Below are 26828 nucleotides of genomic sequence, written 5' to 3' on the forward strand. Positions count from 1 at the left end.
CTTGGATTCTCTCCGTCGGAGGCAGAGGGGGGTTCCTTGTATTCTTAAGGATATCTTATTTTTGCCCGTGTATTTACGTCTGGTCTGGGTTTGCTAGATTTGAATGTATGTTGTAGGGTTCAGTATTCCCTAGGTTAGTTTCATACTTTGGAATTAAATGCTTTTTGTTTTCAGTACCTTGTACTTTCTGTATTGATACATGGCAATTATGACTTTGTTTTAATTCTCAATGTACAGTCATGATACTGTTCTCTTTCTGCCCTATTTTAAACAATGGCAACAGGATTTTTTTTTTGGGGGGGAAGATGGTGTTGCAGTTTCATTGTACTGGCTTGTTGGAGTTCCACCTGTATTTTTCCTTGTGGTAACTATGAAGTTTCCTGGCATTATTCTTATTCCTATTACTATCCCCCTTTTATTGGTTGGTTATAAATAAGAGCTGCCTTGTATGGGCCAATAGGCCCTCTGCAGTTACCTTTGTTCTTTTTCCTGTTTCTATCCCCTCTACTACACCTTACCTTGCGTACCTTTTGCCTTGCTCCTCACCTCTCTCTTGCCTATTTATTGCCTTCATCTCCTTCCCTCATCCACCATCTGGTCACCATTTGGTCCGGGAGACATCTCCCGTCACGCAGGGTGCAGTCGCACCTCCACAGATCTCCAGTATCATCTATTGATACTGGTGATGGCTCAAAAGGGCCACCACTTGCGAGCTATTCATGCCTGTGCCACCTTTTGGGTGGCTTCATCTTCATCTTAACACATTCACAAGGGAGACATCTCCCGTCATGCAGGGTGCATTTGCACCTCCACAGATCTCCAGTATCAGCTCCTGATACTGGTAATGGCTTAAAATGGCCACCACTTACGGGCTATTCATGCCCGTGCCACCTTTTTGGGTGGCTTCATCTTCGTCAATCATCATCATCGTGTTTGACAGAACACCATTTGGTCCGGGAGACATCTCCCGTCACGCAGGGTGCAGTTGCGCCTCCACAGATCTCTAGTATCATCTTTTGATACTGGTAATGGCTCGAAAGGGCCACCACTTACGGGCTATTCATGCCCGTGCCACCTCTTGGGTGGCTTAATCTTCATCAATCAATCAATCAATTCCCTCATCACAATCGACTTGAGAATGGTTCAGGACGGACCGAAACGTCGTCGTCCCTTCATATTCTAGTGTGTGGTCTGGTCAACATACTTCAGCCACATTATTGTGACTCATCGCCTGCTTTCCTGGCATTAGTTTTGCTACTACAGTGGTTCCTTTGTTTACGAATTTAATCCATTCCCAGAGACGGATCGTAACCCGAAAAGAATTTTCCCGTAATGTAAATTGAATTAATCCATTCCACACTCCCAAAAATATTACAGTACCTTCAAAATATATTTCATACATAATACACACAAATATTTTGTACTATAGTACAGTATGTACAAGTTATAGCTTACCTTTATTGATGACTCTTGTTGGTGTGTGGAAGATGGTGTGGAGGGGGAAGAGGAGGAGGAGAGGTGTTAGTGTTTGGAAGGGGAGTTCCATTCCATTATAACATCAGGCAGTGATGTCTTCTCTGGGGTACTCTCTCTCCTACGTTTTGCAGGCATACCATTAGGGCCTGGACGCGGATTCACGAAGCAGTTACGCAAGCACTTACGAACCTGTACATCTTTTCTCAATCTTTGGCAGCTTTGTTTACTATTATTAATCAGTTAATGAGCTCTGAAGCACCAGGAGGTTGTTCATAAAAATAACAACAGTTGATTAGGAAGTTTTCATGCTTGTAAACTGTTTAATAAATGTAACCAAAACCATTCTGGTTTTGTTCTGGTGGCCTGGAATTTAGTCATATTCCTAGTACCAGTTGTGTGTTTCTTTGGGCCATATCTTCCAACCTGGGTTCTCTTATGTGCCTAGGGAACCAGGCTCTTACTGTGTCTAGTGCCTGCTGCCTCCCCTCCTCTCTGGTAGGTCCCATTTTTTCTGTGTCGTTAATTAGCTTCAGGGAGCCACCAGGGACGCTCCCCCAGAAACCCAGTATTGAATGTAATGAAATGCCTCTTAAGAGGAACCCTAGTGGCTCCCCGACTCCCTCCCTACCTCCAGGTTCGTTGGTTCTTCATTGGGTTGTTTATTAACTCCAGAACTGACCAGTGGAGCCAGCTGAGGGCCGAGGTCGCTTTGCCTGGTGGTGGTAACTGGCACTAATGAATTTCGAGCTAGTTTGAGTGAATCCTTTGTTCTTTGTGAATTGTTTGTGAAGCTCTTTTGGTCGTTTCCTGGCTTTCTTTGCTGTGAAACCCTCCAGAGGTTTATTAAGCTTCACTAACATTCTGGAGGCTATTTCAGTAGGTGTCACTGATCCAAGAGCCCTTAAACTCGCACAAGGCAAAAGCATATCTGGAGGAGATATCCAGAGACCTCAAACGAAACCCACAAGGGATTGGTCTCGAAGGACTGACGAAACGGGACTCCCAAGCACTGGGGACACTCGCTGGGATTTATATAAGCAAACCAACATGGCCTAGTTAACATGGCTGTGAAGGTCAACCTTGGTGTGCCATGTAAAACAAGCACTCAAACCCTCAGTGCGCCCCGCCAGCCAAAACTTTCGTACCTAACCCAGGGTCTAGACAGAGAGGCAAAAGAGCGGCCCCCCCCCCCCCCCCCCCCGACACACCTGATGAAAGGCCCCACCCTGGTGGTACAGCCTTGTAAGAGCGAACTCTTGAACATACCAGGGAGGAGAACTGTCAGTGCAGGAGTAGCAGCAGGGGAGTGCACACTCACAAGTGCACTGTGAGCACAGTGTTCAGAGAAGGTAGCCCTGAGCACATGCTGTTCCAAGAACCCTATGAGCCAGATCCACACAACACAGACTGGATAGAGAACATGCTCATGAAGCCAACTTGAAATATGGAACAATACCAAGCAAATGGCGCACTATAGAACCAAGTCCAAGGATTGCTGGCACTTGGCCGAGAAGCAGTGGGACCCATGTGGCTGCTTCCTGGGACCCACGTGGCTGCTTCCTGGGACCCACGTGGCTGCTTCCTGGGACCCACGTGGCTGCTTCCTGGGACCCACGTGGCTGCTTCCTGGGACCCCAGGAACACTGCAGTAGACATCCGGTGGTGTCTACATCTGACACAGAACTGGATTTGAAGGCTGGGGAGACCTATGGGGGCATTTCCTAGGCTTGGCTGGACCACTCCTTTGCCTCGGAAGCCACTGATGGCCCTCCAGAAATGGCCATTTCATTACATTCAACTCTTCATTTTTATCACAAATGCTATAGCCATTAAATTAAGACATTTCAGATGTTAAAAAGACTCAGATTCCTAATTCTTTCTTTTGGACAGATATTCAGGGGATGGAAAAAAGTAACTGCAAAAACTGCTGTCAAGTATCAGTTTCAAGTGGAAGATAAAAGGTACGTGTTGGTAACTCCAGAGCAAGTGAATGTTTGTCGCCAGTGGTGGGGGGGGGGTGTGTTGGTAACTCCAGAGCAAGTGAATGTTTGTCGCCAGTGGTGGGGGGGGGGGGAGTTTATATCACTCATGTTAAATGTACATTTTAGTACAGTACTGAACAAGTACTCTCCTAGTCCAAACACCAACTGGTGTGTACACAGGGCTCCGTACCTTAGGTAATTAGGTAGGTAGAGCCCAGGTAGGTAATTACCATCCAGATGGACATACAGTTTATGGCGACTTATTATGCACGGTGGCACAGTGGTCTGTGCAGTCGGGGTCACAGCCGAAAGGTCTTGGGGTCAGTTCCCATTGCAAGACATCAGTACTTGGGCATAATTGTCTTTCAGCTGATGCCTCTGTTCACCTACTAGTAAATAGGTAGTGAGGTGTTGTGGGGAAGGTCCATGGATGGTGAAGCCAAATGATTAAAACAGTTTCCAAGATATGTCAGAAGTAAACTAGAATATGGTTTGGTGCCTTTTTTCTCAAAAAACAGTGATAACTGGAAAAGGCGCAGTGCATGCTACTGAATATCTGAAAAAATTAGATATGATGAAACTAGTGGACACAAGAAAGAGGTGATATGATCACTACATATAAAATTGCAAGAGGAATGGACAGTGACTTTCCTAAAATACCAGCTCCTTTTTCAAAGATTGTGCCTATTAAGGAAAAATCATTAAAAACTCATTTGTAACAGTATTAACCCTTAAAATGCAAATAAGATAAATCAAGCATTATCTTTATGCACACCGAAAAACAACTAAAAAAGTTTTGTCTTCCTATATTGTGCTATATTGTTAAAATCATGCTCTGAGAAAAGGAAAAAATATAAAAAATCATTTAAGTTTTTCATTTTGGGAATATTTATTGGAGGCCTCCACAATACTGACTGGAAACCCGAGGCAAAGTTCGTAATCTGATTCGTATTTTACAAAGAAACTGGGCTCGTAACCCGAAAGATTCATAAAGAGGGGCATTCATAAGCTGAGGTGTCACTGTACTCCTGTTTGACCCTTGGTGGTTGTTTGCTGGTTGGGTCGCGTTGGGCTCCCCAACTTGCATAATCACAGCGGCCGTGACTCTTTCTGGTTTCCTGGGTTGTGGTGCTTCCTCGGAGTTCTTTTTCATTCTTTAGCTTGTTTTATTGCCCGTTGGGAGGCCGCCACAGTCCATATTAGGTGATACCTAGATTCAGACAGATGGACCTCCTCTGGGCCTCTGGGGTAGCTCACTATACTGGGGGCCAGTTTGCCCAGATATATACAGGATACAACCGGTTTTGGCGGTCCAGCGCCTGGGCTTCCTGTAGGGAAACAACCTTCTGCGGGCCCTGGAATACCCCATTGGGACTTAGTTGGCTGCAATGGACGAGTCTTCTGCATCCCATCTCGCCCTGTGTGAGTTTGAGGGTTGCTCGCTGCCCCTGACTCAGGGTGACGATCACCTGTACTACCTCCGTCATGTTGCTTGTTGGGTCGATGACACCTTCGACCCGGAAGTTTGAGAGACTTGTTCTCTACTCGTACTCCAATTTTTCCATGCTGTTACAGCTGAGGCTAGGGGTCAAACGGCTAGCCCATTGCATGCTAGGTTTAGGTTGCTGCAATGCGCATGGTTGGTTGCCTGCTCGAATTCCCCGGGGCGGCCCCGTTTTGGTTATAGGGACCCGGACTTGGGGACATTGGTCGCTTCGACCTTGGTTCCGTCCATGCTCCTTCATCCTTCCCTTGATGGTGTGGTTCACCATTCTCCTTCCCCCCCCCCCCCCTTGCCCTGCTTCTGGCTCCCAAATTCTGAGGTTTCAGGGTCGGAACAGAGTTTAGCTGGGAATGAGGCTCAGGCAGCTCCAAGGGTTGCCCCATTCAAGGCAGGGATGGAGGCATTCGAGACAGTTCCTCCCACCGAGGCTTCTGGGTCCTTCCAGCAGGTCCCTTTCTTGGATGCTTTTTCCTTGGACTCTGCCTTTTCTTCAAGGGGGGGAGGGCATTGAGGATGGCTCTGCCTCAGATCCTAATTGGATGGATTCGTGCTAAGGGGGAGGCAGCCTGGAGTGCTTAGGCCCGTTTCGACCTTACCTGGCTTTTGGTGCCTTCAGGGTGGGGTCTGCTGTTGCAAGGTTCGGTGTTTTTGTTCCTCCTTCCCCCCCCTTCCTTGTACGAATTTGATATAATATCGGCTCCTCCCCGTCCAGGTTCATTTCAGGGTTCCCTTGGGCTCCGCGGCTGCGTCCTGGGTTTTCGACTTCTCAAATTTCCTCAGCGGCAGTTTGGGAGAACCCTAGATGCGTACCTCCTGCATACCCAGTTTCCGCCTCAGTGCTCGACCTGGTCTTTCTTTCTTTGCCGTATTGGATACATTACAAGGTGCCAGTGTCTTCTTGGCTTGTGGACTGCCCTTTCTTTTCATTGGGGGCATGGTGTATGTTCTGTCGTTCTCACAGTCTTGAGTGGCGGGAGCTCCCTATGATGTCGCAAGTGTACTTGGGGGGCACACTTGAGCATCTTAATGAGTGCTTGTACACCCATGTGCTTTCTCATGAGATTGGTGTGCTCCAGTTGCATGTCCAGGTCCCTACCGTTTCAACATCTTTGGCTACGGAAGATCATCATGTTCGCGGGCATAATGGCTTCAGTTCTTCGCTTCTTTTCCCTTTTCTAGTTGTCCTCGGATTGGCTTGTGGAAGATGTGGAGGAGTTGGCTGCCGGGTCATCATCTGCCGCGTTGACTTCGGCGGCCAAGGCCTTGCCGGCACTGCTTAAGCTGTTTGCGCCTATCCTCCGGGAGGCGGTGTCCTTGTTTTATGCCTCTCGCCTTGTGTGTTGGCAGGCAGGTGTGCCCTCCACACACTCAGCAGTTTGGCTGTCACTTCGGAGGATTTGGATCACTCGGGGTTTTACCATCCACCTCCATTCGAACTGTTCTCCGGTGGTTCATTGCCTGAACCACAGGGGTTCCCGTCGGTCCTTACCTCTTTGGGGCTGGTCACTTCGAGTGGCTCGTCTGCTGGCTTCTCGGGGTTTGGCTCTCCATGAGGTTCATATCCGGGGAGTATCCAATGTCCTGGCGGACGTCCTGTCTTGGTTTATTCCCGTCTACGGAATGTCATTCCCCTGTCGTTGCCAACTCCTCCGGTTGGCTCTGCCGGATGTACGGACTCCTGGGAGTGAACTTCATGTCTCCTTGGTCTCTGCATCTCCTGATCTATGTGGCACCCTTCCCTGACTGCAAGGCTGCCGCGGTGGACACCTTTTGACAGGACTGGTCGAGGAGGGATTGCCTGTACCTCTTTTCCCCAGTCCAGCTGTTTCTTCGGGTTCTGGCTCAGTTGGAGTCCTACCAAAGAAGAGTAGTCCTCGTGGCCCCTTGGTGGCTGGCCTAGCCTTGGTTCCAGGCGCTGCTTGCTCTGTGTGCGAACCCAGGGCATTTTCCGCGGCTCCGCCTCTTCCAGCAGGTCGGACCGGTCTGGTACACTGCTGGTTCGGTCTTCCCCTTCGCTCTTCACATCTGGTCTGTTTGACGCTGGTTTATCACCATTTGTATGGTGGTTCTCTTCTGGCGAAGAACGAGATGGCTGCTTTCCGGAGGGGTCCTTGGTTCATTGATGCTTGGTTGGTCAGGTTGGGGGTGCTCATGTGTTGTGTGTCCGGTTGTGGCTCTTCACCGTTATCTGTGCGCTTCGGGTTCGGTGGCTGGGAAGGCACTTTGGGTTGATCCAGTTTCCCTCATTCCCTGTTCCAGGGCTTGGGTCTCCCAGATCGTCCGCAGGGTTATTAAGTCTAGCCAGCCTGCGGTCTATCCTTGTACCCATGACATTAGGAAGTTTGCTGCTTTGGCTGCTGTGTTTGGCAACATGTCTTAACCTGATATTTGGGTGCAGGGATTTTGAAGGTCAAACAGGGTCCTGGCTGCCCGTTATTTGGTTAACGTTCCTGCTCCTGGGTGTTCCTGTGTTGTTTTTGGTTGCAGGCTGCAGCCAGTTGTCTCAACTTTGCGTAGAGGAATGTGTGACAGTTGCCTCCCAGGTAAGTCCCTCTTTTCCTTGTCTTTGGTTATGTAGCTCCAAGGGGCCATAGAGACTTCCCACAGAAAACCAGCATTGAATGTCATGAAACATCATTTTCTGGGTGAACCTCGGAGGACCCCTTGTTAGCCCTCCCTCCCTCCGATTGGCATTTTTTGTGTTGTTTGATGATTACCTTCCGAACTAGAGTTCTAGGTACCTGGTGCGGGAGGGAATGGCTGTGTAGACGAATGACTCGCCAGTCGAGTGTGACGTTTGCTTATTTCCTTGGGATTGGAGGGAGTTCTGCCTCTCTTTTTGGGTTTTAGTTGTAATTTTCTTACCAATGTTGGGTTTTTGTTATGAATACCTTTCTGGGTGCCTAACCCCAGTCAGTGGCAGATAAGGAAATCCCCAACCACATGGGGGGGGTTTCCAGGGCCATTGCTCCCTGCACCTCTCTGAGGGAGCCAGGTTCTAGCTCATGGTCCCCGGTAAGCTCAACTCCATTGACTAATGTCCCGGTCTAATGTATCACACATTTGCCTGATAGCTCCAGGAAGCCTCCAGGTCTCACCCAGAAAATGACGTTTCATTACATTCAACGCTGTTTTTTTCTTTTTTTTTACTACAGCTCCCACTTGTTATTCAACTTTCAATGACTGGTGAATGCTGACTCGCAGGTACTGTTCTTCATCAGTCTGCTACATGGTAGTGTTGTTGCTTTGGTTGTTGTGAAGTCCATAGTTGTTATATTCTAACTGCAAGCTCTTATATTTTTCAATATTAAAAAAGTATTTCTGGTCATCTGAGCATTTGTGGAGTTCATGTAGATTTCTTTGTAAGGCTTCATTGTAATTTTTGCTTACTACTTTACTATACATCTTAGTGTTATCTGTAAATTTTGATGATATGGTTTGTAATATTCTCATCTCTGTCATTGATGTATATGACAAAGAGGGATACCTTACCTTGAGGTGCGTCCGGGGCTTAGCGTCCCCGCGGCCCGGTCGTCGACCAGGGGATGGCCCCAAATGGAACCTTGTTGTGCTCCACTCGCCACATTTCTCCAGTCAGATTAATTTCATATCATTACTCTTTGGAAAAATAATTGTTGAGTTGCATAAACTATTTGAAAAGATATCTTGAAGATCTCGGGTCTTATGAATTGTTTGAGGACTGTAATGTACTTTCAACGGACAGATCTTCCCAAGAAAGACAGGGAGATACTGAAAAGTACATTAAGAGAATTTCAAGGATCTGAACAAAAGCGAATATTGGAATAAATGTGTGGGAGAGATGTAATAAAGTACATTACTTCTGTGTAGTGTTGATGGTAAGAAATTGTAGACATAATGTGGAGGCAAGGGTACAGTATGAGGTATTGAGTTTTAATTATGGAATGTATGTATATATTGTTAATACTGTATATCTTTCAGATGCAGCAGTGTGGCCTGTGGCGATGAATGCTCAGTCGTTCCCGATGTTTGTGGATGTATTGGCGTGAAGCAGATAGAAGAAGGGTTCTTGGCAATGCCAGGAGTGCAGCCTGGACTTCTTCCCCCTGGCTGGCTGACCAATCATTACCGATGGATTGTGTGGAAACTTGCAGCACTAGAAAGACGCTTACTTAATTGGTGAGACGTGTTTGTATAATATTATGTGCAGTAGTAGAGTCAAATTGCCAGGTACTGGATATTTAATGTAGGTTAATAGGGTTCAAATCAAATTTTAAAATATAAATAATACCTCACAGAAACACTGATAACATGGACCAAAGAGAAGTTTGTTTATGAAATGTCACCGCCGTCATGTTTGTAGATGCAGTAATTGCTAAATATTAAGGTTAATATGTATTTGTTTTGAGATAAAGCAGCTGGCTGCTCTGGTGCTGGTGTCCAGATGAGACGTCACTTGCCCGTAAGAGAATGTGACCAATATAACCATGTATATTAAGGACTATAATGACATACCTGGTTCCTACATGTTCAGCATTTCCCTTGACTCCCATGTGCACCTGAACTCTGGCATCAGGTTCCCCAGTGCTTCTTGGGAACCACTGAGCATTAAGATCTGATATTACTAAACATGGTAGAATTTGGGTATCAAATTCATTAAAGAACTTCTAAGTTCCCCCATAGTGTCCTCTCCTGAAATTAAGTTTTTCAACTGCTTCATTTTCCTTATTCTCTTCCAGATTATAATGGATTGCATAATGTATTTCCAGAAGGACATGGTCACTTTTGGCCAAGAGGGGAAGGTACTCAATGTCAAATATCTCTTCCTCTTTCCTGGTGAATATCCAATCCCAGCATGGAGGGAACATCTCCTTCCCCTCATCCTCGTAGCTCGTTTAACGTGTTGATACCTGACTGTCTGAGGATGAGGTTTACGAATCTATCAGTCCTAAAGTCCTTCATTCTTGCTTCGTAAGACTCCCAGTCTATGGATTTCAACTAGAAGTCACCTAGTACCAACGATCGTGATCTATGTTTATCATTCTTATTATAATATCTATCATGATAGTTATGAGGCCCTTCTTGTTTGTTGTCCAGCTCCTCCTTTGTCCAGTTGGGGTCATCAGTTGTACAGTTCTTGTTGACTACCGGGAACCAGAGCCAGAACCTGGCCCCCTCAGAGAGGTGCAGGGAGCAATGGCCTATGAACACTTTACATTTAAAGTACTGTTTGTCATATTTGCCATCTACCAGGAAAGGCACCCAGGAAGGCAGGTGAATCGATACAAACCACTGTCTGGTTGAAAATTGCGAGTTGCGTCCTCAAAATGGCAAAAGATCCCCCAGAAAGAAAACAAATGACCAATATATCATCCAACTAACCAAACCCTGTCTAGTAGGACTTTCTTGGTTTCAAGAAGATCTCTGATCCTCAAGTTGTCATTACCTTGTGAAGCATGCAGGATTCAGGTTGTAGCTCATGGTAGGTCAGCATGGGGGTCACAGGCCTGGTGCACCTCTTAAGGTTTGGTGACCCTAGCACACAAACTCTGGGAAGCTACTGAATGCCTACCAGAAAATGGCATTTTAGCATGTTCATTGCTCTTATCATAGACTGCACAGAATACTTGTCTCGCATTAAATTAATATTCTTTTCGTTTTGTTACAGTCAAGCTCTGACACTAGAAAACATCATTGCCAGACTCAAGTACCGTTATGACCGAGAAATCGACCGTGCAGAACGACCAGTGCTTAGGAAGATTACAGAGCGTGATGACGTTCCACAAAAAACAATGATCCTCTGTGTGGTCAATATTATGGTAAAGTGTGTTTTGTGTGTGTATGTACATTCATCTTTATATTCCTACACTGTGCACACCAACAACTGTTTAATGTTTTGCCTGCAAAACTAGGTTTTTGAAGTGTGAATCATTCCTAGGAAGTTCTCTTTGAATATTGGAAGTGAAAGATGCTATATTCAAGAAAAACTTATGTCATCTGTTGTGATTTGTGTGCATATATTAATGTCGGTTTCATTCGTAAACAAAGCGGTCGACTGCTACATGAAATTGATTTGGGTCCTTAGTTTTATCTCGTAACATTTATGTTTTTCATACTCGGGAACAAGATTATCACCTGTCTTCAGTAGTATTGTACATCATTTTTATTACTGTTGTGGTATTAGTGTGAACTTGGTGTAAGATGGTGCAGTCTTCCTATCCTTCGTTCTCTTGTCTTTGTTACAAATAGTAGTATGAAGGAAGACCTTGTAACACCTGGTCTAAGAGCCGGGTGTGACCTGGTATAACAGCAAAGTGTGAGAAGCAAGGAGGGGAGGAGTAATATTACTCCTCCCCTCCTCTCAACACTGAGAGGAGTCAGTTTGCAGAGCAGGAAGCCCCAACCCCACACACAAGATACTGGTGCGGCAAGAGAGGTACAAGCCAGCTACCACAGTGAAGATAACCCTAACACACTGGCACAACAATGTCATTACAAAACATATAAAAGACAGGTGGCACAAAACACATGAAGTATATGGAACCAAAACAAAGCCATTGTTCTAGTGTGAAGGTAGCAACAATGGCCAGGAAGACTAAGGTGGAGGGGCTGTGTTGTTGTGGGGTCAAGACTGTGCTGGTAGTACTCAAGTGATACTGAGGGGGGGGGGGGGGGGGGGAGGGGGTACTTAACTATGGCACAGCTTGGCTGTCTCTGTGTTGCCATATTCTGCCTGCTAAGACATTTGACTTTGTTAAGCACTTTTCTATCCACTTTCTTGGCCGAATTGAGTATTCTCCAGTGTTCCAAATAAGAATAGTGTGACTTAACGTAATAATTTGCAAAGTACAATACTCCACTAAGTTGCTGCAGATTATTGATCTCAATCAAAGTTGAGTAGGATATTGAATATTGGTCCTACATGAAGGTGAATACAGTGGCACCTCGACTTAAGATTGGCCCGACTTACGATAATTTTGAGTTACGATATAAATTTGATCGAAAAATGTGACTCGACTTATGATAGTGTCGTCAACTAACGTTATTCGTTGATACACGATCGGGTCGACCGAGCACATGATTCCCGGTCATACGGGGCCACCTGCTTCAGTTTACTAGAGCAGCCCGCTCAGTGATGATCAAACTTATAAGAAATTCCATTTTTGTGGTGATTTTTTTGCTTTTTGAACATAAAACTGATTATTATATATCACGTCATGGGTCCCAAGAAAGTCAGTGGTAAGGTTCAACATATGAAAACACATGTAAGAACCTGGTTGATACCTGGTTGATGGGGTTCTGGGAGTTCTTCTACTCCCCAAGCCCGGCCCGAGGCCAGGCTCGACTTGTGAGAGTTTGGTCCACCAGGCTGTTGTTTGGAGCGGCCCGCAGGCCCACATACCCACCACAGCCCGGTTGGTCCGGCACTCCTTGGAGGAATAAATCTAGCTTCCTCTTGAAAATGTCCACGGTTGTTCCGGCAATATTTCTTATGCTTGCTGGGAGGACGTTGAACAACCGCGGACCTCTGATGTTTATACAGTGTTCTCTGATTGTGCCTATGGCACCTCTGCTTTTCATTGGTTCTATTCTACATTTTCTTCCATGTCGTTCACTCCAGTACGTTGTTATTTTACTGTGTAGATTTGGTACTTGGCCCTCCAGTATCTTCCAGGTGTATATTATTTGATATCTCTCTCGTCTTCTTTCTAGTGAGTACATTTGGAGGGCTTTGAGACGATCCCAATAATTTAGGTGCTTTATTGCGTCTATGCGTGCCGTATATGTTCTCTGTATTCCCTCTATTTCAGCAATCTCTCCTGCTTTGAAGGGGGAAGTGAGTACTGAGCAGTACTCAAGACGGGACAACACAAGTGCCTTGAAGAGTACAACCATTGTGATGGGATCCCTGGATTTGAAAGTTCTCGTAATCCATCCTATCATTTTTCTGGCTGTCGCAATATTTGCTTGGTTATGCTCCTTAAACGTTAGGTCGTCAGACATTATTATTCCCAAATCCTTTACATGCTGTTTTCCTACTATGGGTACATTTGATTGTGTTTTGTACTCTGTATTATGTTTAAGGTCCTCATTTTTACCGTACCTGAGTACCTGGAATTTATCACTGTTAAACATCATGTTATTTTCTGATGCCCAGTCGAAAACTTTATTAATATCAGCTTGAAGTTTTTCAATGTCCTCAGCCGAGGTAATTTTCATACTGATTTTTGTGTCATCTGCAAAGGATGATACGAAGCTGTGACTTGTATTTTTGTCTATATCTGATATGAGAATAAGGAAAAGCAGTGGTGCAAGGACTGTACCCTGAGGTACAGAGCTTTTCATTGCACTTGGACTAGATTTTATATGGTTGACAGTTACTCGCTGAGTCCTGTTTGACAGAAAACTGAGTATCCAGCGTCCTACTTTACCGGTTATTCCCATTGACTTCATTTTGTGTGCTATCACGCCATGGTCACATTTATCGAAGGCCTTTGCGAAGTCCGTGTATATCACATCAGCATTCTGTTTCTCTTCTAATGCCTCAGTGACTTTGTCGTAGTGCTCAAGTAGCTGTGAGAGGCACGATCTTCCCGCTCGAAATCCATGTTGGCCTGGGTTATGAAGGTCATTGGTCTCCATGAAATTGGTGACCTGACTCCTAATCACTCTCTCAAATACTTTTATGATGTGCGATGTTAGTGCAACTGGTCTATAATTTTTTGCCAATGCTTTGCTCCCTCCCTTGTGTAGAGGGGCTATGTCTGCTACTTTAAGTGCATCTGGTATCTCCCCCGTGTCCAAGCTCTTCCTCCACACTATACTGAGTGCCTGTGCTACCGGCACTTTGCATTTCTTTATAAATATTGAATTCCATGAGTCTGGACCTGGGGCCGAGTGCATGGGCATGTTTTCAATTTCTTTTTCAAAATTTAGTGCGCTCGTGTTTATATCAGTTATATTTACAGGGGTTTGAATATCCCGCATAAAGAAATTGTCTGGATCTTCCACCTTCATGTTGTTTATTGGAGTCCTAAACATGTCCTCATACTGCTTTTTTAGGATTTCACTAATTTCTTTGTCATCCTGTCATTTGAACGACCATAGAGGAAAAACAAGAGTTCATACGTAAACATGAAAATGGTACTCGTGTTATTGATCTATCCAGGCAGTACAACACATCTTCAGAGGAGGAGGAGGAGGCAGTAGTAGATGTCCCTTCTTCATTAATTAAGAAAATGTGTGCAGTATGGGAAGAACTGCTAAGTTTTGCTGGAAAGAATCACCCAGATAAAGTTGTAACAGCCGGTTGCATTGATCTTTTTAATGACAATGTGATGCCTCACTACAGACAAGTGTTGCAAAGAAGGGAAAAACAATCTTCAGTGGATTGATTTCTAGTGAGAAAATCAAGCAGTGAGCCAGAAGCAGGTCCTAGTGGTATGCAGGCAAAACGTGCCAGTGTGTGAACCCCGGAAAAGTCATCACTGCCTGATGTTATAATGGAAGGGGACTCTCCTTCCAAACAGTAACACCTCTTCTCCTCCCCCCCTCCTCACCATCTTCCATACGCCATCAAGAGTCCTCCATAAAGGTAAGATAAATATATGTACTCTATTGTAGTGTGAGAAAAAAATTGTTTTCAGTATAAAATGTATTTTTAAGTTAATATTTTTGAGGGTGTGGAACGGATAAATTCAATTCCCTTTATTTCTTATGGGAAAAATTATTTCGACTTACGATATTTTGACTTACGATGCGTCTCTGGGAACGGATTGCCATCGTAAATCGAGGCCTCACTGTAGTAGCTTCTTTGCTTTAGGGAACAATCAAGTGGGATTGCTAAACAGTTCTGTACTATATTCAAATTCCTTTACAGACTGTGAAGCATGGAACATCTGATGTTGCAAGCAATGAGATGAAACCAGTGAGCCCCAGCGGACAGAAAGATCTCCTCGAGCTCACCGATGGCTGGTACAGCATTGGTAAGTTATATTACTGAGGGATAAAGTACCACTCTCTGGGCTGGAAGCATATAGAGATCAAAGAAAGTCACTAAACATTCAACCTTCCTCAGAGAAATCTTTGGAAATAATCAAATTACCAAACAACACTGTAGCAAGTAAAGGACTCGCCAACCAACTCCACAATCGCCACTAGGTGGTGGCCTGAGTCACTTGGGTAAAGCATGATCACATTCTCCAACATAAGCCCGAGAATGAGGACTTTGGGAAGAATTCATCATTCTGAAACCAAGAACTACTCAAGGAGCTATCCTAAAAGTGGTTTCAGTAGACTTGATGTGCTTTGTGTGGAGAACCCTTTGGTAGCTCACATGAGCTTAAGGTGCAGTATTGACAACCACATGGCTCTTGAAGCTTGTTTGACCCACTGGGAGTTAAGACCATAATCTGACTACCTCGTTCAAGTGAACCACAGTCAAGCAGCATAGCAAAACCTTCAGCTCTACCCACCCTGGCTGTTCCCCATTCATCATGTGGGGATTATTGCATGTGTGTAAGTCAAGAGTCCTCTGTGGGTGGCGTGCACTCTCTTTCCCAGCTTACTTGGCTTTGTGGGTCAAGTGTGGCGTTGGGCTCTGTTCCTGGCTTGTCTTTGTGTGGTGACCGTGAGAGGGATAACCTCACCACATCCCTAGTTGAATGGCAATGCATTCTGGTGGCAGGATGAGGAAGCAGAGGTGGTGGTGTTTCAGGAATTTATGGAATTTTTAGTTGCATTTCACTTTTGAATTTCATTTGTTAATACCGTACCAAACTACCATGAGGATCCCGGTAGTATAGTTGGGTTTGTTCTCGATGCATAATTGAGATTTCTGGGTTCGAATCCCTGGCGGGACAGAAATGGTTGGGCATGTTTCCTTTCACCTAATGCCTCTGTTTACCTAGCACTGAGTAGGTAGTCTACCATGTATGAATACACCCTGGCTTCCTGTCCCCCGACAATGAATTATTATTAATTAATATTATTATTAATCTCTCTATTGGTGTTCAAATTTTTGTGACCTCCTTTTGTTTATAATATTTGCTCTAGTATGTTTATGTCTTATGACTGCCCGAGGTTCCCTGCCTCTTGTTAGGGGGCAGGAGTGTGGTCCGTGCTTCTGATTGGCTGTGCGATCACGATAAGATGCCCGGTGAGTTAGTAGTGGCCTGTTTGGAACCCAGCTTTGGGGAGCTATTGAGCTGCCACCCCAGAAATGATAATATTGTACAGTACTATCAGTCAGCATTGTGTCACACGGCTGTCTTTGTTGCAGGTGCCGTTGTTGACGATGCAATGTCTCGCCTGTTACGTGAGGGCAGAGTAGAGATTGGCACCAAGCTGGTCATCCACGGAGCAGAATTAATGGGATCATCGGAGGCCTGTCATCCATTGGAGGTACAGTAAGCATAAACTTGTTATTACTTAAGTTCCATATTTAGGTATCTACAGGAAAACCCATCAAGTACATTTTAACAGTAGGCATTTATACAGTGGTCTTCCTAGACTTATTATTCTCTCTTCATTATTCTTCTTGAATTCATTATGCTTATCGTTTCCATTGTAGCTGTAATTATTGTACCCAGGTGTGCCATTTTGTATTCTTAAATAAACTGGCAGGAAATGCCTTTCTTGATTGTCTACCATCAAAATACATCTAGTTTAGTTAATTTTTCATAATGAATGCTTCAGTAGAGCCCAGTCAAGCAAACACACTTCAGTCTATCACAGTGACATCCGTTGCAATTGATCTTGGAAATAGAACCGAGTGCTTTAGGTGAATCTGGTGTTCTGTTGACGTGTGTTCCATTAGAATAAGTTTCTATGATGTTCACATGCTGGCATGTAGAGAATATGTTGCTTTCAAATATGATTTATTGCAGTTGTAGCATGTTCTGTCATATACTTTGCAGTATATTATCAAGTATAGATGGGTCTCTGCATTAGTGTAACGAATCAATCACAGCATCATTAGAGGTCTTGCGTTAAGTTGTACGTCGAATGTTACATTTTTCTTCTAGGTTTTGTGTTTACCATAAATTACAGTAAAAATTGAGGAACTAGTTAATGAAATGGACACATTTAATATTTAAGGAGAATATCCATCAGTTTTCTCATACTGTATTGTAATTATTTTCAGATGTGTGAAAATGAAACATTTTCTGTGGGGAGCCCCTTCGGCTCCCTGGAGCTATTGGACTGACATGTAATATATTAGTCTAGGGCAATAGTCAATGGAGTTCAGCCTACTGGGGACCACAAGCCAGAACCTGGCCCCCCTCAAAGTGGCATAGGGAGCAATGGCCTCTGGAAAAAAAACCCTGTGGTTGGGGGTATTCCTTCTTTGCCATGGACTGAGGTTAGGCACCCAGAAAGGTAGGCATTACAAAAGAAACCCCACTTGGTAAGAAAATTGCAACTGAAGACCGAAGAGGGAGGCAGAACTCCCAGACTCTCAAGGAAACAAGCAAAAGTCATACACTGCCGCTGCACCACTTGTCCACACAGCCCTCCTCTCCCCGGGAGTGGGAGGGTGGAGCCCTGGGGCCAGAGTCACGAAGCAGTTACGCAAGTACTTACAAACGTGAACATCTTTCCTCAATCTTTGAAGGCTTTGGTTACATTTATTAAACAGTTTACAAGCTTGAAAACTTCCCAAATCAACTGTTGTTATCGTTATAAACAGCCTCCTGGTGCTTCGGAGCTCATTAACTGTTTAATAATTGTAAACAAAGCCGCCAAAGGTTGAGAAAAGATGTACAGGTTCGTAAGTGCTTGCGTAACTGCTTCGTGAATCTGGCCCCTGGACCCCCGCGCTGGCTAATCACACCCCAGTTCGTTGGCTGATGCAATCTGGGGTGGTTGTCAACTCTGACCTCAATTTTTTGGCAGCGTTTTGCCTTAGTGATGTTTCCTGCTGTGTTGTGGTGGTGGTGGCCAGGTGTAACATCAATGTACTGGGGCTGCATGCACTTAGGGCTGACTTCCCTAAGTGCCCTGTAAGTACTACCTCTGGGTGTTAGGGTTCTCTGTGCCTTTGGGGCTCCACTTCCGTAGGGGTTCTTGCTGCTCGGCATTTTCCCGACCCCTTGGGGGCCAGCTGGAGTTTCATGGCCTTTGTTTGGCCTTTGGTAGGAAGTGGTATTGTTGATGGTTGGGGGTGCAAGGTGCTGTGCAGCTTGCCTACCTATGTGGTGGATGTGTTCCCGTTCCTTCTGGAGACGTTGTACTTTTGTGGGGGGTTTCTTTTGTTTTTATTTTCTTTGCTTAGAGGGGGTTTGCATTTTTGACTATTGGTCCACTTATGATAGTTTGGTGGCCCTCCTATAGGCCCCCCTCCCATGATTGTACACATTGCAGGGATTTCTGTGTTTAGCTCATCCCCCTTTGTTAGTTCTTGGTTTTAACCGGCTTTGCAGCACTTTGCCTGGGCTTCCCGTAGCAGTCAGCCTACGGGCCCTGGAAAACCCTGTCGGGACTAGGTGGACCGATGGATGTGTGTTCCAGGTTCTAGCTCACCTAGTGCGAGTTTGAAGGTTGTTCTGTTCCTTTGTTTGATGGTTGTTCTGTTCTTTTGAGAGGGGAGGTGCTTTGGGTTGATCCAGTTTTCCTCATTCTCTATTCCAGGGCTCAGGACTCCCAGGTTGTCTGCAGTGTTATTAAGTCTAGCCAGCCTGCGGTCTATCCTCATGCCCATGACGTTCGTAAGTTTACTGCTTTGGCTACCGTCTTCGGCAACGTGTCTTGGGCTGACATTTAGGCACGGGGATTTTGGAGGTCAAACAGGGTCCTGGCCGCCTGTTATTTGGTCAACATTCCTGGTCCTGCTCGTTTGTGTGTGGCTTTGGGTCGCAGGTTGCAGCCAGTTGTCTCGACATTGAGTTGAGGAGCACGTTTGGCCTCCTCCCGGGTATGTTCCGCTTTTACTTCTCTTGGGTTCTGTAATTCGAGGGAGCCGAATGGGTTCCCCACAGAAAACTAGCGTTGAATGTAATGAAACGACATTTTCTGGGTGAGCCCCGGAGGTGTCCTGGCACCTTCCCTCCCTCTGGTCGGCGGTTTTGTTTTGCTTTTGATGCTCAGCCTCCGAACTTGGGTGTGAGTAGCTGGCGCGGGGGTCCGGGGCTTCACCCTCCCCCTCCTGGGGAGGGGAGAGCTGCACGGACAAGCGGCGCGGTGGTGATGTATGACGTTTGCTTGTTTGCTTTAGAGTTGGGGAAATTCTGCCTTCCTGTTTGATCTTCTGTTGCAATTTTCTTACCAAGTGGGGTTTTTGTTACACCTACCTTTCTGGGTGCCTAACCCCAGTCGATGGCAGACATGGAATATCCCCAACCACAAGAGGGTTTTCCAGAGGCCATTGCTTCCCTGTGCCACTCTGAGGGGGGCCAGGTTCTGGCTTGTGGTCCCCAGTAGGCTGAACTCCAGTGAATAATGCCCTAGACAAATATATCACATGTCAGTCCGATAGATCCAGGGAGCCTCTGGCACTCGCTCAGAAAATGTCGTTTCATTACATTCAATGCTTGCTTTTACTGTTATAATAGTTTAATATTTGTATTCTTCAATGAGCAGGCACCAAGCACACTTCAACTTCGTCTTCATACAAACATGACTAGAAGAGCACGCTGGTGGTCGTGCCTTGGTCTTGTCCCTCAAAAGGGTCCAATGCATACTCTTATTGGAGCAACCTTAAGTGATGGTGGTCTTGTAGGACGGATGAATTTAACCCTGGCCCGGGTGTATCCTCTGGTGTATTTTGAGCGTTCCAATGGTAGACCTATGTTTAGAGGTGAAAAGGCACACATGAGAATACTAAAGGAAACACAACAGGAAAAGGAAGCCTTAATGCATAAGGTATGAGCACCTGTTTTCATGCATAGTGGTTTGTAGTGTAAATAATTTAAAGGCCATGACGTTTTCTGGGAGGTATCTTATGGAGGCTTCCTGTTGCTGGCAACCTGAACGGCTCGAGTCACTTGGGTCCACACTGGCCCCTTCCGAGTCACTGTAAGCCTGCCGGGGACCAGCGGTAAAAACCTGGCCCCTTCTAGAGAGGCACATGGAGCCGAGTGTGAGATCACTCGGACTAAGAAAAGGCTGCCAGAAAGGTTGAGTGAGACAATACAAACAAAAGCAATGTGAACATAACACAAAATGAGAGCGTGCAGTGTACTAGTGAGTGGTTCATTAGCCTAGTAACATACAGATGCGTGCCGCCAGGTGGCCGCTGACCACCCTGCTGGGAACAGGAAGTCTCCAAGGATGCCCCACAAAGATGATTTTCATTACATTCAATGCTGGTGTTGTTATTTGCCTTTTTTTGTAATTTAGTAGACAGTACTGTATATTGAAAGTGATCATGTGGTAAGAGAATATGAACAACTAAATTGTAATGACATGGGGCATCTATGCAATAAATGTTTGAATAAAAATGGAGAACAGAGGTGCACAATCTGGTTGAAGAATAACACACTGGACGAATGAGTATGAGCAGAGTAAAATGTGTACGAGGACATTATTGGGCACCAAAAATGAGAGAGAGGTAGAAAGAATTAAAGAAAAATATTTTGGGAAACGCCAAGATCTTTTGGGAGTTGTAAGAAAGTGGAGCGGGAGGACTGGTGTGGCAGGTAACTGGGAATGTTAAAGACCATTACAGTACTGCAGTGAACAGTTGTAAATGAGGAAGAAATCAAAAGTAGGTGGAGAGAATACTGTACTTTGAAAATCTAAAGTGGTGAAGTAATGAAAAGTATCCTAATGTGAATCTGATTGTATGTGATGATATGGCAGCATTCCCAGCAGCTCCCAGGTTTGGTGCCCCGTGGTCCCCAATTGGCCGAGAAATTCTTGAGAGCCTAACATTTGGGGCGGCCCAAGATTTTCGGTGGCTGAAGCTGGTCAGAGGTACCGAGGTGCTGTACACAGTGGCATTGCATTTCACTCTACACACATTTTATTAGGTTAACTCCTCCCTCTCCCCATGAAAGTGGAAAACCACGTATAGATATTATATGCATATATTGAATACTGTGTGGATGTTATTGCTATTAATGTGCCTTTACAATTACTGTACTGAGTATGCTCATATTCATTTTAGGTGGTGGCTGAAGTAGAAAGGGAGTTGAGCAAGGAGACAAAAGAGAACCAGCAAGAAATGCAACCTGTTCCGGCCATGACTAAAGAGGAGATTCGTAACCTTACAATGGGGCGAGACATTGCCAAACTCATGGACCAGGTTAAGGACCCTAGTAGTTTAGAGGTAGGTGTATATTTATGTCAATTATAATTCTGTTTGTTTGTGTGTATATGTATCTATATGTGCATATTCATATATTGTACTTCATATAGTGCATAGTGCTCCTGGTTGTCTGGGTTCGAATCTTTCTGGGGTGTGGAGTTTTCAGTTGCACATTGGCTTGGGGGACCAGTCAAGCTTGTTGGCATTTATGTTGCTCATGTGGCCCCACAAAGTGAGGTGATTCGATGAAATATCTATGCCCAAGCTTACCACCAAGTACTGTCAGGTCGTTGGGGATATAGCCTCGGCTACCAATGACTTTTTTTACAGTCACGGTGGTTGAGTGGTTAAGGAACCAGGTACGCCAAGGTGCATAGTGCTCCAAGCTGTCTGGGTTCAAATCCTTCTGGTGTGTGGAGTTTTCAGTTGCATGTTGGCTTGGGGACCATTCTGGCTTGTTCGCATATTAAATATATATATATATTTAATTAATATGTAAATGTATGTATTTGACAAATGTGGGTGGGTACATGCTGGTATTGCAGGGTTTACTAAGTCGCCAGCAGGTGGAACTGGCAAGATCATGGCAGCAGCATCAAGCAGAAGACAGGAGGAGAAACATCAATCGTGAAGTTGAGCGCAGGATGGCATCACATAAAGTTATTTATGAAGCAACGCCATTATTAAAGGTGGGTGTAGTATATGAGTGTCTCTTGTGTGCCTCCACCAACCATTATGTTCACTCCACCAACCATTGTGTTTACTCCAGCAGCCATCATGTTCACTCCACCAACCATTATGTTCACTCCAGCAGCCATTATGTTCACTCCACCAACCATTGTGTTCACTCCAGCAGCCATTGTGTTCACTCCAGCAACCGTTATTGTTGGCCTGTTGGTTTGGGGGTATGATTCTCGCTTAGGGTTGGAGAGGTTCCTGGTTCAACTCCCGGACAGGCCTGATTTATTCTCACAAGTCAAGCCTGGCCTCGGGCCGGGCTTGGGGAGTAGAAGAACTCCCAGAACCCCATCAACCAGGTATCATTATGTTCACTCCACCAACCATTATGTTCACTCCACCTTGTTTATGTTATCTGTAGTTTACACTTTACTTGTGGTGTGTTTATCATTACCTGATAAACACACCTGTGGTGTGTTTATCATTACCTGTGGTGTGTTTATCATTACCTGTGGTGTGTTTATCATTGCCTGTGATGTGTTTATCATTACCTGTGGTGTGTTTATCATTACCTGTGGTGTGTTTATCATTACCTGTGGTGTGTTTATCATTGCCTGTGGTGTGTTTATCATTACCTGTGTTTATCATTACCTGTGGTGTGTTTATCATTACCTGTGATGTGTTTATCATTGCCTGTGGTGTGTTTATCATTACCTGTGGTGTGTTTATCATTGCCTGTGGTGTGTTTATCATTGCCTGTGGTGTGTTTATCATTACCTGTGGTGTGTTTATCATTACCTGTGGTGTGTGTATCATTGCCTGTGGTGTGTTTATCATTACCTGTGGTGTGTTTATCATTACCTGTGGTGTGTTTATCATTACCTGTGGTGTGTTTATCATTACCTGTGGTGTGTTTATCATTGCCTGTGGTGTGTTTATCATTACCTGTGGTGTGTTTATCATTACCTGCAGTTTGTTTACACTGTCTTTACTGGGGTGTTCACATTTTAGTCAGCAGTTGTTTATTTGGACTATCATTAACTGTAAACTAATTTGGCACTGTGAACCATCATTACAGGTGAGGGGAGCCCATGTCCAGGGCCAGGAGGGAGCTGGGCTCCACACCTGAGACAGAACACACATCCAGAGGGATGGGGAAAAGGCAACTGTATTGGCAATATTTTTATTTTCAGCTATTCTTTTAACATATGGCTTATAATGTTGCTAAAGATTTTAGTTTTCTCCTGCTAAAAAAATGTCATTTGTGGAGGCGTGGTCTCTTAATTGGGTACAGTATAGAAAATATAGGTATTGTAATATTTCCTTTGCATGTTAGCAGGTACTAGGAAATTAATCTCGAGCTTATCATTTAGATGCGTGTGGTTGACCACGACGGTGGCGGAGCCTTGGTGACGATCTGGAGACCTTCGGAGGACCTCAGACAGACCCTAACAGAAGGCCGTCACGTGTGTGTGTGTTATCTCGTGGCGGCAGGGATCAGGTAAGACCCATTCATTGAAATAGAAAACCAAATCAGTGTTGCCAGATACATGGCTTGGCTTTGTCTAGATGAAGCACCAGGTGTTGACAGTTGCCTAATACACTATTATTAATATTAATAATAATAATTATTATTATTATTATTATTATTATTATTTGTCCTCCAACCTCGGCCCTATCACTGTTGCCTGTCCATTTACACTTTCATCTAAATCCTCAAAATGTAATGTAACAGCTTCAACTTCACTTCTTATTTTCTAGTTTTTTGCAATTTGATTTATTTGTAATTTTGTCGTGTTACTTTATTTGCTGCTCTTCATGTCATCTCTGCACACCTTGCCTCAGCTTCACCAGTCTTCCGTATTGTGTGTGTGTGTGTTCTCTAATGATTGTTATATAATATAAAGAAGTTAATTCTCTTGCATTTTATTTTAACAGAAATGGTAGTGTCCAGTTGACAGCAACTCGACAGACAAGATGGGAGCGCGATACACAGCATCCGCCGAATAGTTTCACAGAGTTTGAGCGCCACGTAACTCCTCTGTGTCTAATGTCGTCAGGAGAGTTTGAGCCAATGTGGAAGGAAGTAGATGTTGTTGGAGTGGTGTTGAGGGTTGGCCTGCTGGACAAGGGATCACAGATAGTCCATATTGTTGATCACCATCTTAACATTGTTGCTCTCAAGTTTTGGGGTGGTGTCAAGGTAATTATTGCAAGTGTTTCTTAACTTGATCAAATTCTCTAAACTTAGGCAATTTGTTTTACCGTTTAAAGATATCAAACTTAAAGACTGGTTTTCTTATTAAGACTCGTTTTTATTAACAGGAATGTGGAGTAGAAGATATTGTGAAAATATGTTCTGTTGTATGTGTATTGAACGGTAGCTGGCGGGGACACACAGGAGGAAGGTTTGGTTGTGTCCACATTACAGAACTGACGACCATCACCACGGCACCTCGAAGTGCCTATCTACATGAAGCTGTTACCCATCTCAAGGAGAGTATTAAGGCAAGACCACACTACATAATCTCATGCACCAAAGTTTCTTTAAATAACATAATAACTAAATGAAATTATCTGTACAAACTATACCGTACTTATATTTCTTTTGTTTTTTTCATGTTTTATCAATGTGTTGATAAAGAATATCTCACTTCAACCGTTTTGTTTTGTAACTGATTATTGCTATATATGATGCATCAGGGACCATTCACTGGTATTATATTAATGCTTCCCTGTGATGCAACACAAAACAATGAAGTCATTCTGGAAAAAGCATAAACTTAGAAAATAAGAATGTAAGCACGGATTTGAAGATTGGATTTGCAAATCTCGGGAAGAGTTATCAATTAATGTCACAAAAACAAACTCGGTTGAAAGTTTTAAGTAAAGGTTAAAGGGCGGGTGGAGGTCAGGGAGGTGGAGGTCAGGAAGGTCAGGGAGGTGAAGGGTGGAGGTCAGGAAGGTAAAGGGGAGGTCAGGGAGGTGGAGGTCAGGAAGGTCAAGGAGGTGAAGGGTGGAGGTCAGGAAGGTCAGGGAGGTGAAGGGTGGAGGTCAGGAAGGTCAGGGAGGTAAAGGGGAGGTCAGGAAGGTCAGGGAGGTGGAGGTCAGGAAGGTCAAGGAGGTGAAGGGTGGAGGTCAGGAAGGTCAGGGAGGTGAAGGGTGGAGGTCAGGAAGGTCAGGGAGGTGAAGGGTGGAGGTCAGGAAGGTCAGGGAGGTGGAGGTCAGGAAGGTCAAGGAGGTGAAGGGTGGAGGTCAGGGAGGTGAAGGGTGGAGGTCAGGAAGGTCAGGGAGGTGGAGGTCAGGAAGGTCAAGGAGGTGAAGGGTGGAGGTCAGGGAGGTGAAGGGTGGAGGTCAGGAAGGTCAGGGAGGTGGAGGTCAGGAAGGTCAAGGAGGTGAAGGGTGGAGGTCAGGAAGGTCAGGGAGGTAAAGGGGAGGTCAGGGAGGTGAAGGGTGGAGGTCAGGAAGGTCAGGGAGGTGAAGGGTGGAGGTCAGGAAGGTCAGGGAGGTAAAGGGGAGGTCAGGAAGGTCAGGGAGGTGAAGGGTGGAGGTCAGGAAGGTCAGGGAGGTGAAGGGGAGGTCAGGAAGGTCAGGGAGGTGAAGGGTGGAGGTCAGGAAGGTCAGGGAGGTAAAGGGGAGGTCAGGAAGGTCAGGGAGATGAAGGGTGGAGGTCAGGAAGGTCAGGGAGGTAAAGGGGAGGTCAGGAAGGTCAGGGAGATGTAAGTATAAACTAACATACTGCCCCACGTGCTGGAGTCTTCCATATTATAGTGTTAGTGTGGGGTGGCAGGAGACTCGTGTATACAAGTTTGTATATTGTTACCTAGCAAATAATACAGATTAATAGTAATGATTAATTCATGTGTTTACAGAACATGAAGAACCTGTTGCAGGAAGGGGATATGAAGTTAGACGGACAGTTTGATAGACGTGCGTTCCCCGCCGACCTGGTGTCTGTACGAGGCCAGACTCAAGTTGTGGAAGTTGAGCCGTGCCTTCAAGATGGTACTAATGTTTGCAAATTAGAAAGTGGCGCTGCAACAAACGACGCTAGTCTCCTCAACAATAGCAGCGAGACTGTTACTGATCCTAAACTTGTTCGAGCGTGTCAACGGAGTCGAGAAGTGCGCGGTAAACTTAAGACGTTAGGACAGTATGGGATGCCGTCTCCTCTGCGTACTCTTCCGTCCCCGGCCACTCTTGGTGTTCGTAAGCCCTTTAGAGTGCCTTTCAAGCAGCCACAAAAGTGTGAGAGCGGAGAAGACAAGAGTGTGTGATTGTGTGTCACCTCGAAACTCTTTATATAACGCACAAGTTTCTTTGAACTGAAGCCATTATGAGTGTGTTTATTACACCTTAAAAGATCGTGTGATAAGTGGAAGGCCAAAGTATTATTTCATAATGTTTAAGATGTGTATTACTCAGAGTGAAGTTATTTGTGTATGTACAGTATATCCTAAATTAATGGCATTACTGTATTTGAAAAGTAACATTATAATTTGCTACTTGAAAAAATATATTTTTCCATCAAACAAAAATATGTTTAATTTAAAAGTTATTCTAGAAATGTTATTTAATAGTATTATTGCTTCTTCATCCTTCACAGTGGGCCATTATGTTCACCACTGTGTTCTTCATCCTTCACAGTGGTGCATTATGTTCACCACTGTGTTCTTCATCCTTCACAGTGGGCCATTATGTTCACCACTGTGTTCTTCATCCTTCACAGTGGTGCATTATGTTCACCACTGTGTTCTTCATCCTTCACAGTGGGCCATTATGTTCACCACTGTGTTCTTCATCCTTCACAGTGGGCCATTATGTTCACCACTGTGTTCTTCATCCTTCACAGTGGGCCATTATGTTCACCACTGTGTTCTTCATCCTTCACAGTGGGCCATTATGTTCACCACTGTGTTCTTCATCCTTCACAGTGGGCCATTATGTTCACCACTGTGTT

At 44.9% G+C, this 26828-nt stretch overlaps 1 protein-coding gene across 1 annotated transcript in view; it reads left to right on the forward strand.

Annotated features, from left to right (window-relative positions):
- Positions 1 to 26406, forward strand: part of LOC123767977 (breast cancer type 2 susceptibility protein) — a 78176-nt gene extending 51770 nt beyond the window's left edge. Inside the window, exons 8-19 of the mRNA XM_045758216.2 lie at positions 3367 to 3437; positions 8923 to 9120; positions 10610 to 10760; positions 14822 to 14927; positions 16223 to 16344; positions 19522 to 19803; positions 21050 to 21211; positions 21736 to 21879; positions 23242 to 23369; positions 23807 to 24071; positions 24194 to 24376; positions 25741 to 26406. Of these exons, the coding sequence (XP_045614172.1) occupies positions 3367 to 3437; positions 8923 to 9120; positions 10610 to 10760; positions 14822 to 14927; positions 16223 to 16344; positions 19522 to 19803; positions 21050 to 21211; positions 21736 to 21879; positions 23242 to 23369; positions 23807 to 24071; positions 24194 to 24376; positions 25741 to 26145 (2217 nt within the window). The 3' untranslated portion in view covers positions 26146 to 26406. The remainder of the gene's footprint in view (positions 1 to 3366; positions 3438 to 8922; positions 9121 to 10609; positions 10761 to 14821; positions 14928 to 16222; positions 16345 to 19521; positions 19804 to 21049; positions 21212 to 21735; positions 21880 to 23241; positions 23370 to 23806; positions 24072 to 24193; positions 24377 to 25740) is intronic.
- The last annotated feature ends 422 nt before the right edge of the window (positions 26407 to 26828 follow it).

This window comes from Procambarus clarkii, chromosome 58 (assembly GCF_040958095.1).
Source record: "Procambarus clarkii isolate CNS0578487 chromosome 58, FALCON_Pclarkii_2.0, whole genome shotgun sequence".
NCBI classification, from domain to species: Eukaryota; Metazoa; Arthropoda; class Malacostraca; order Decapoda; family Cambaridae; genus Procambarus; species Procambarus clarkii.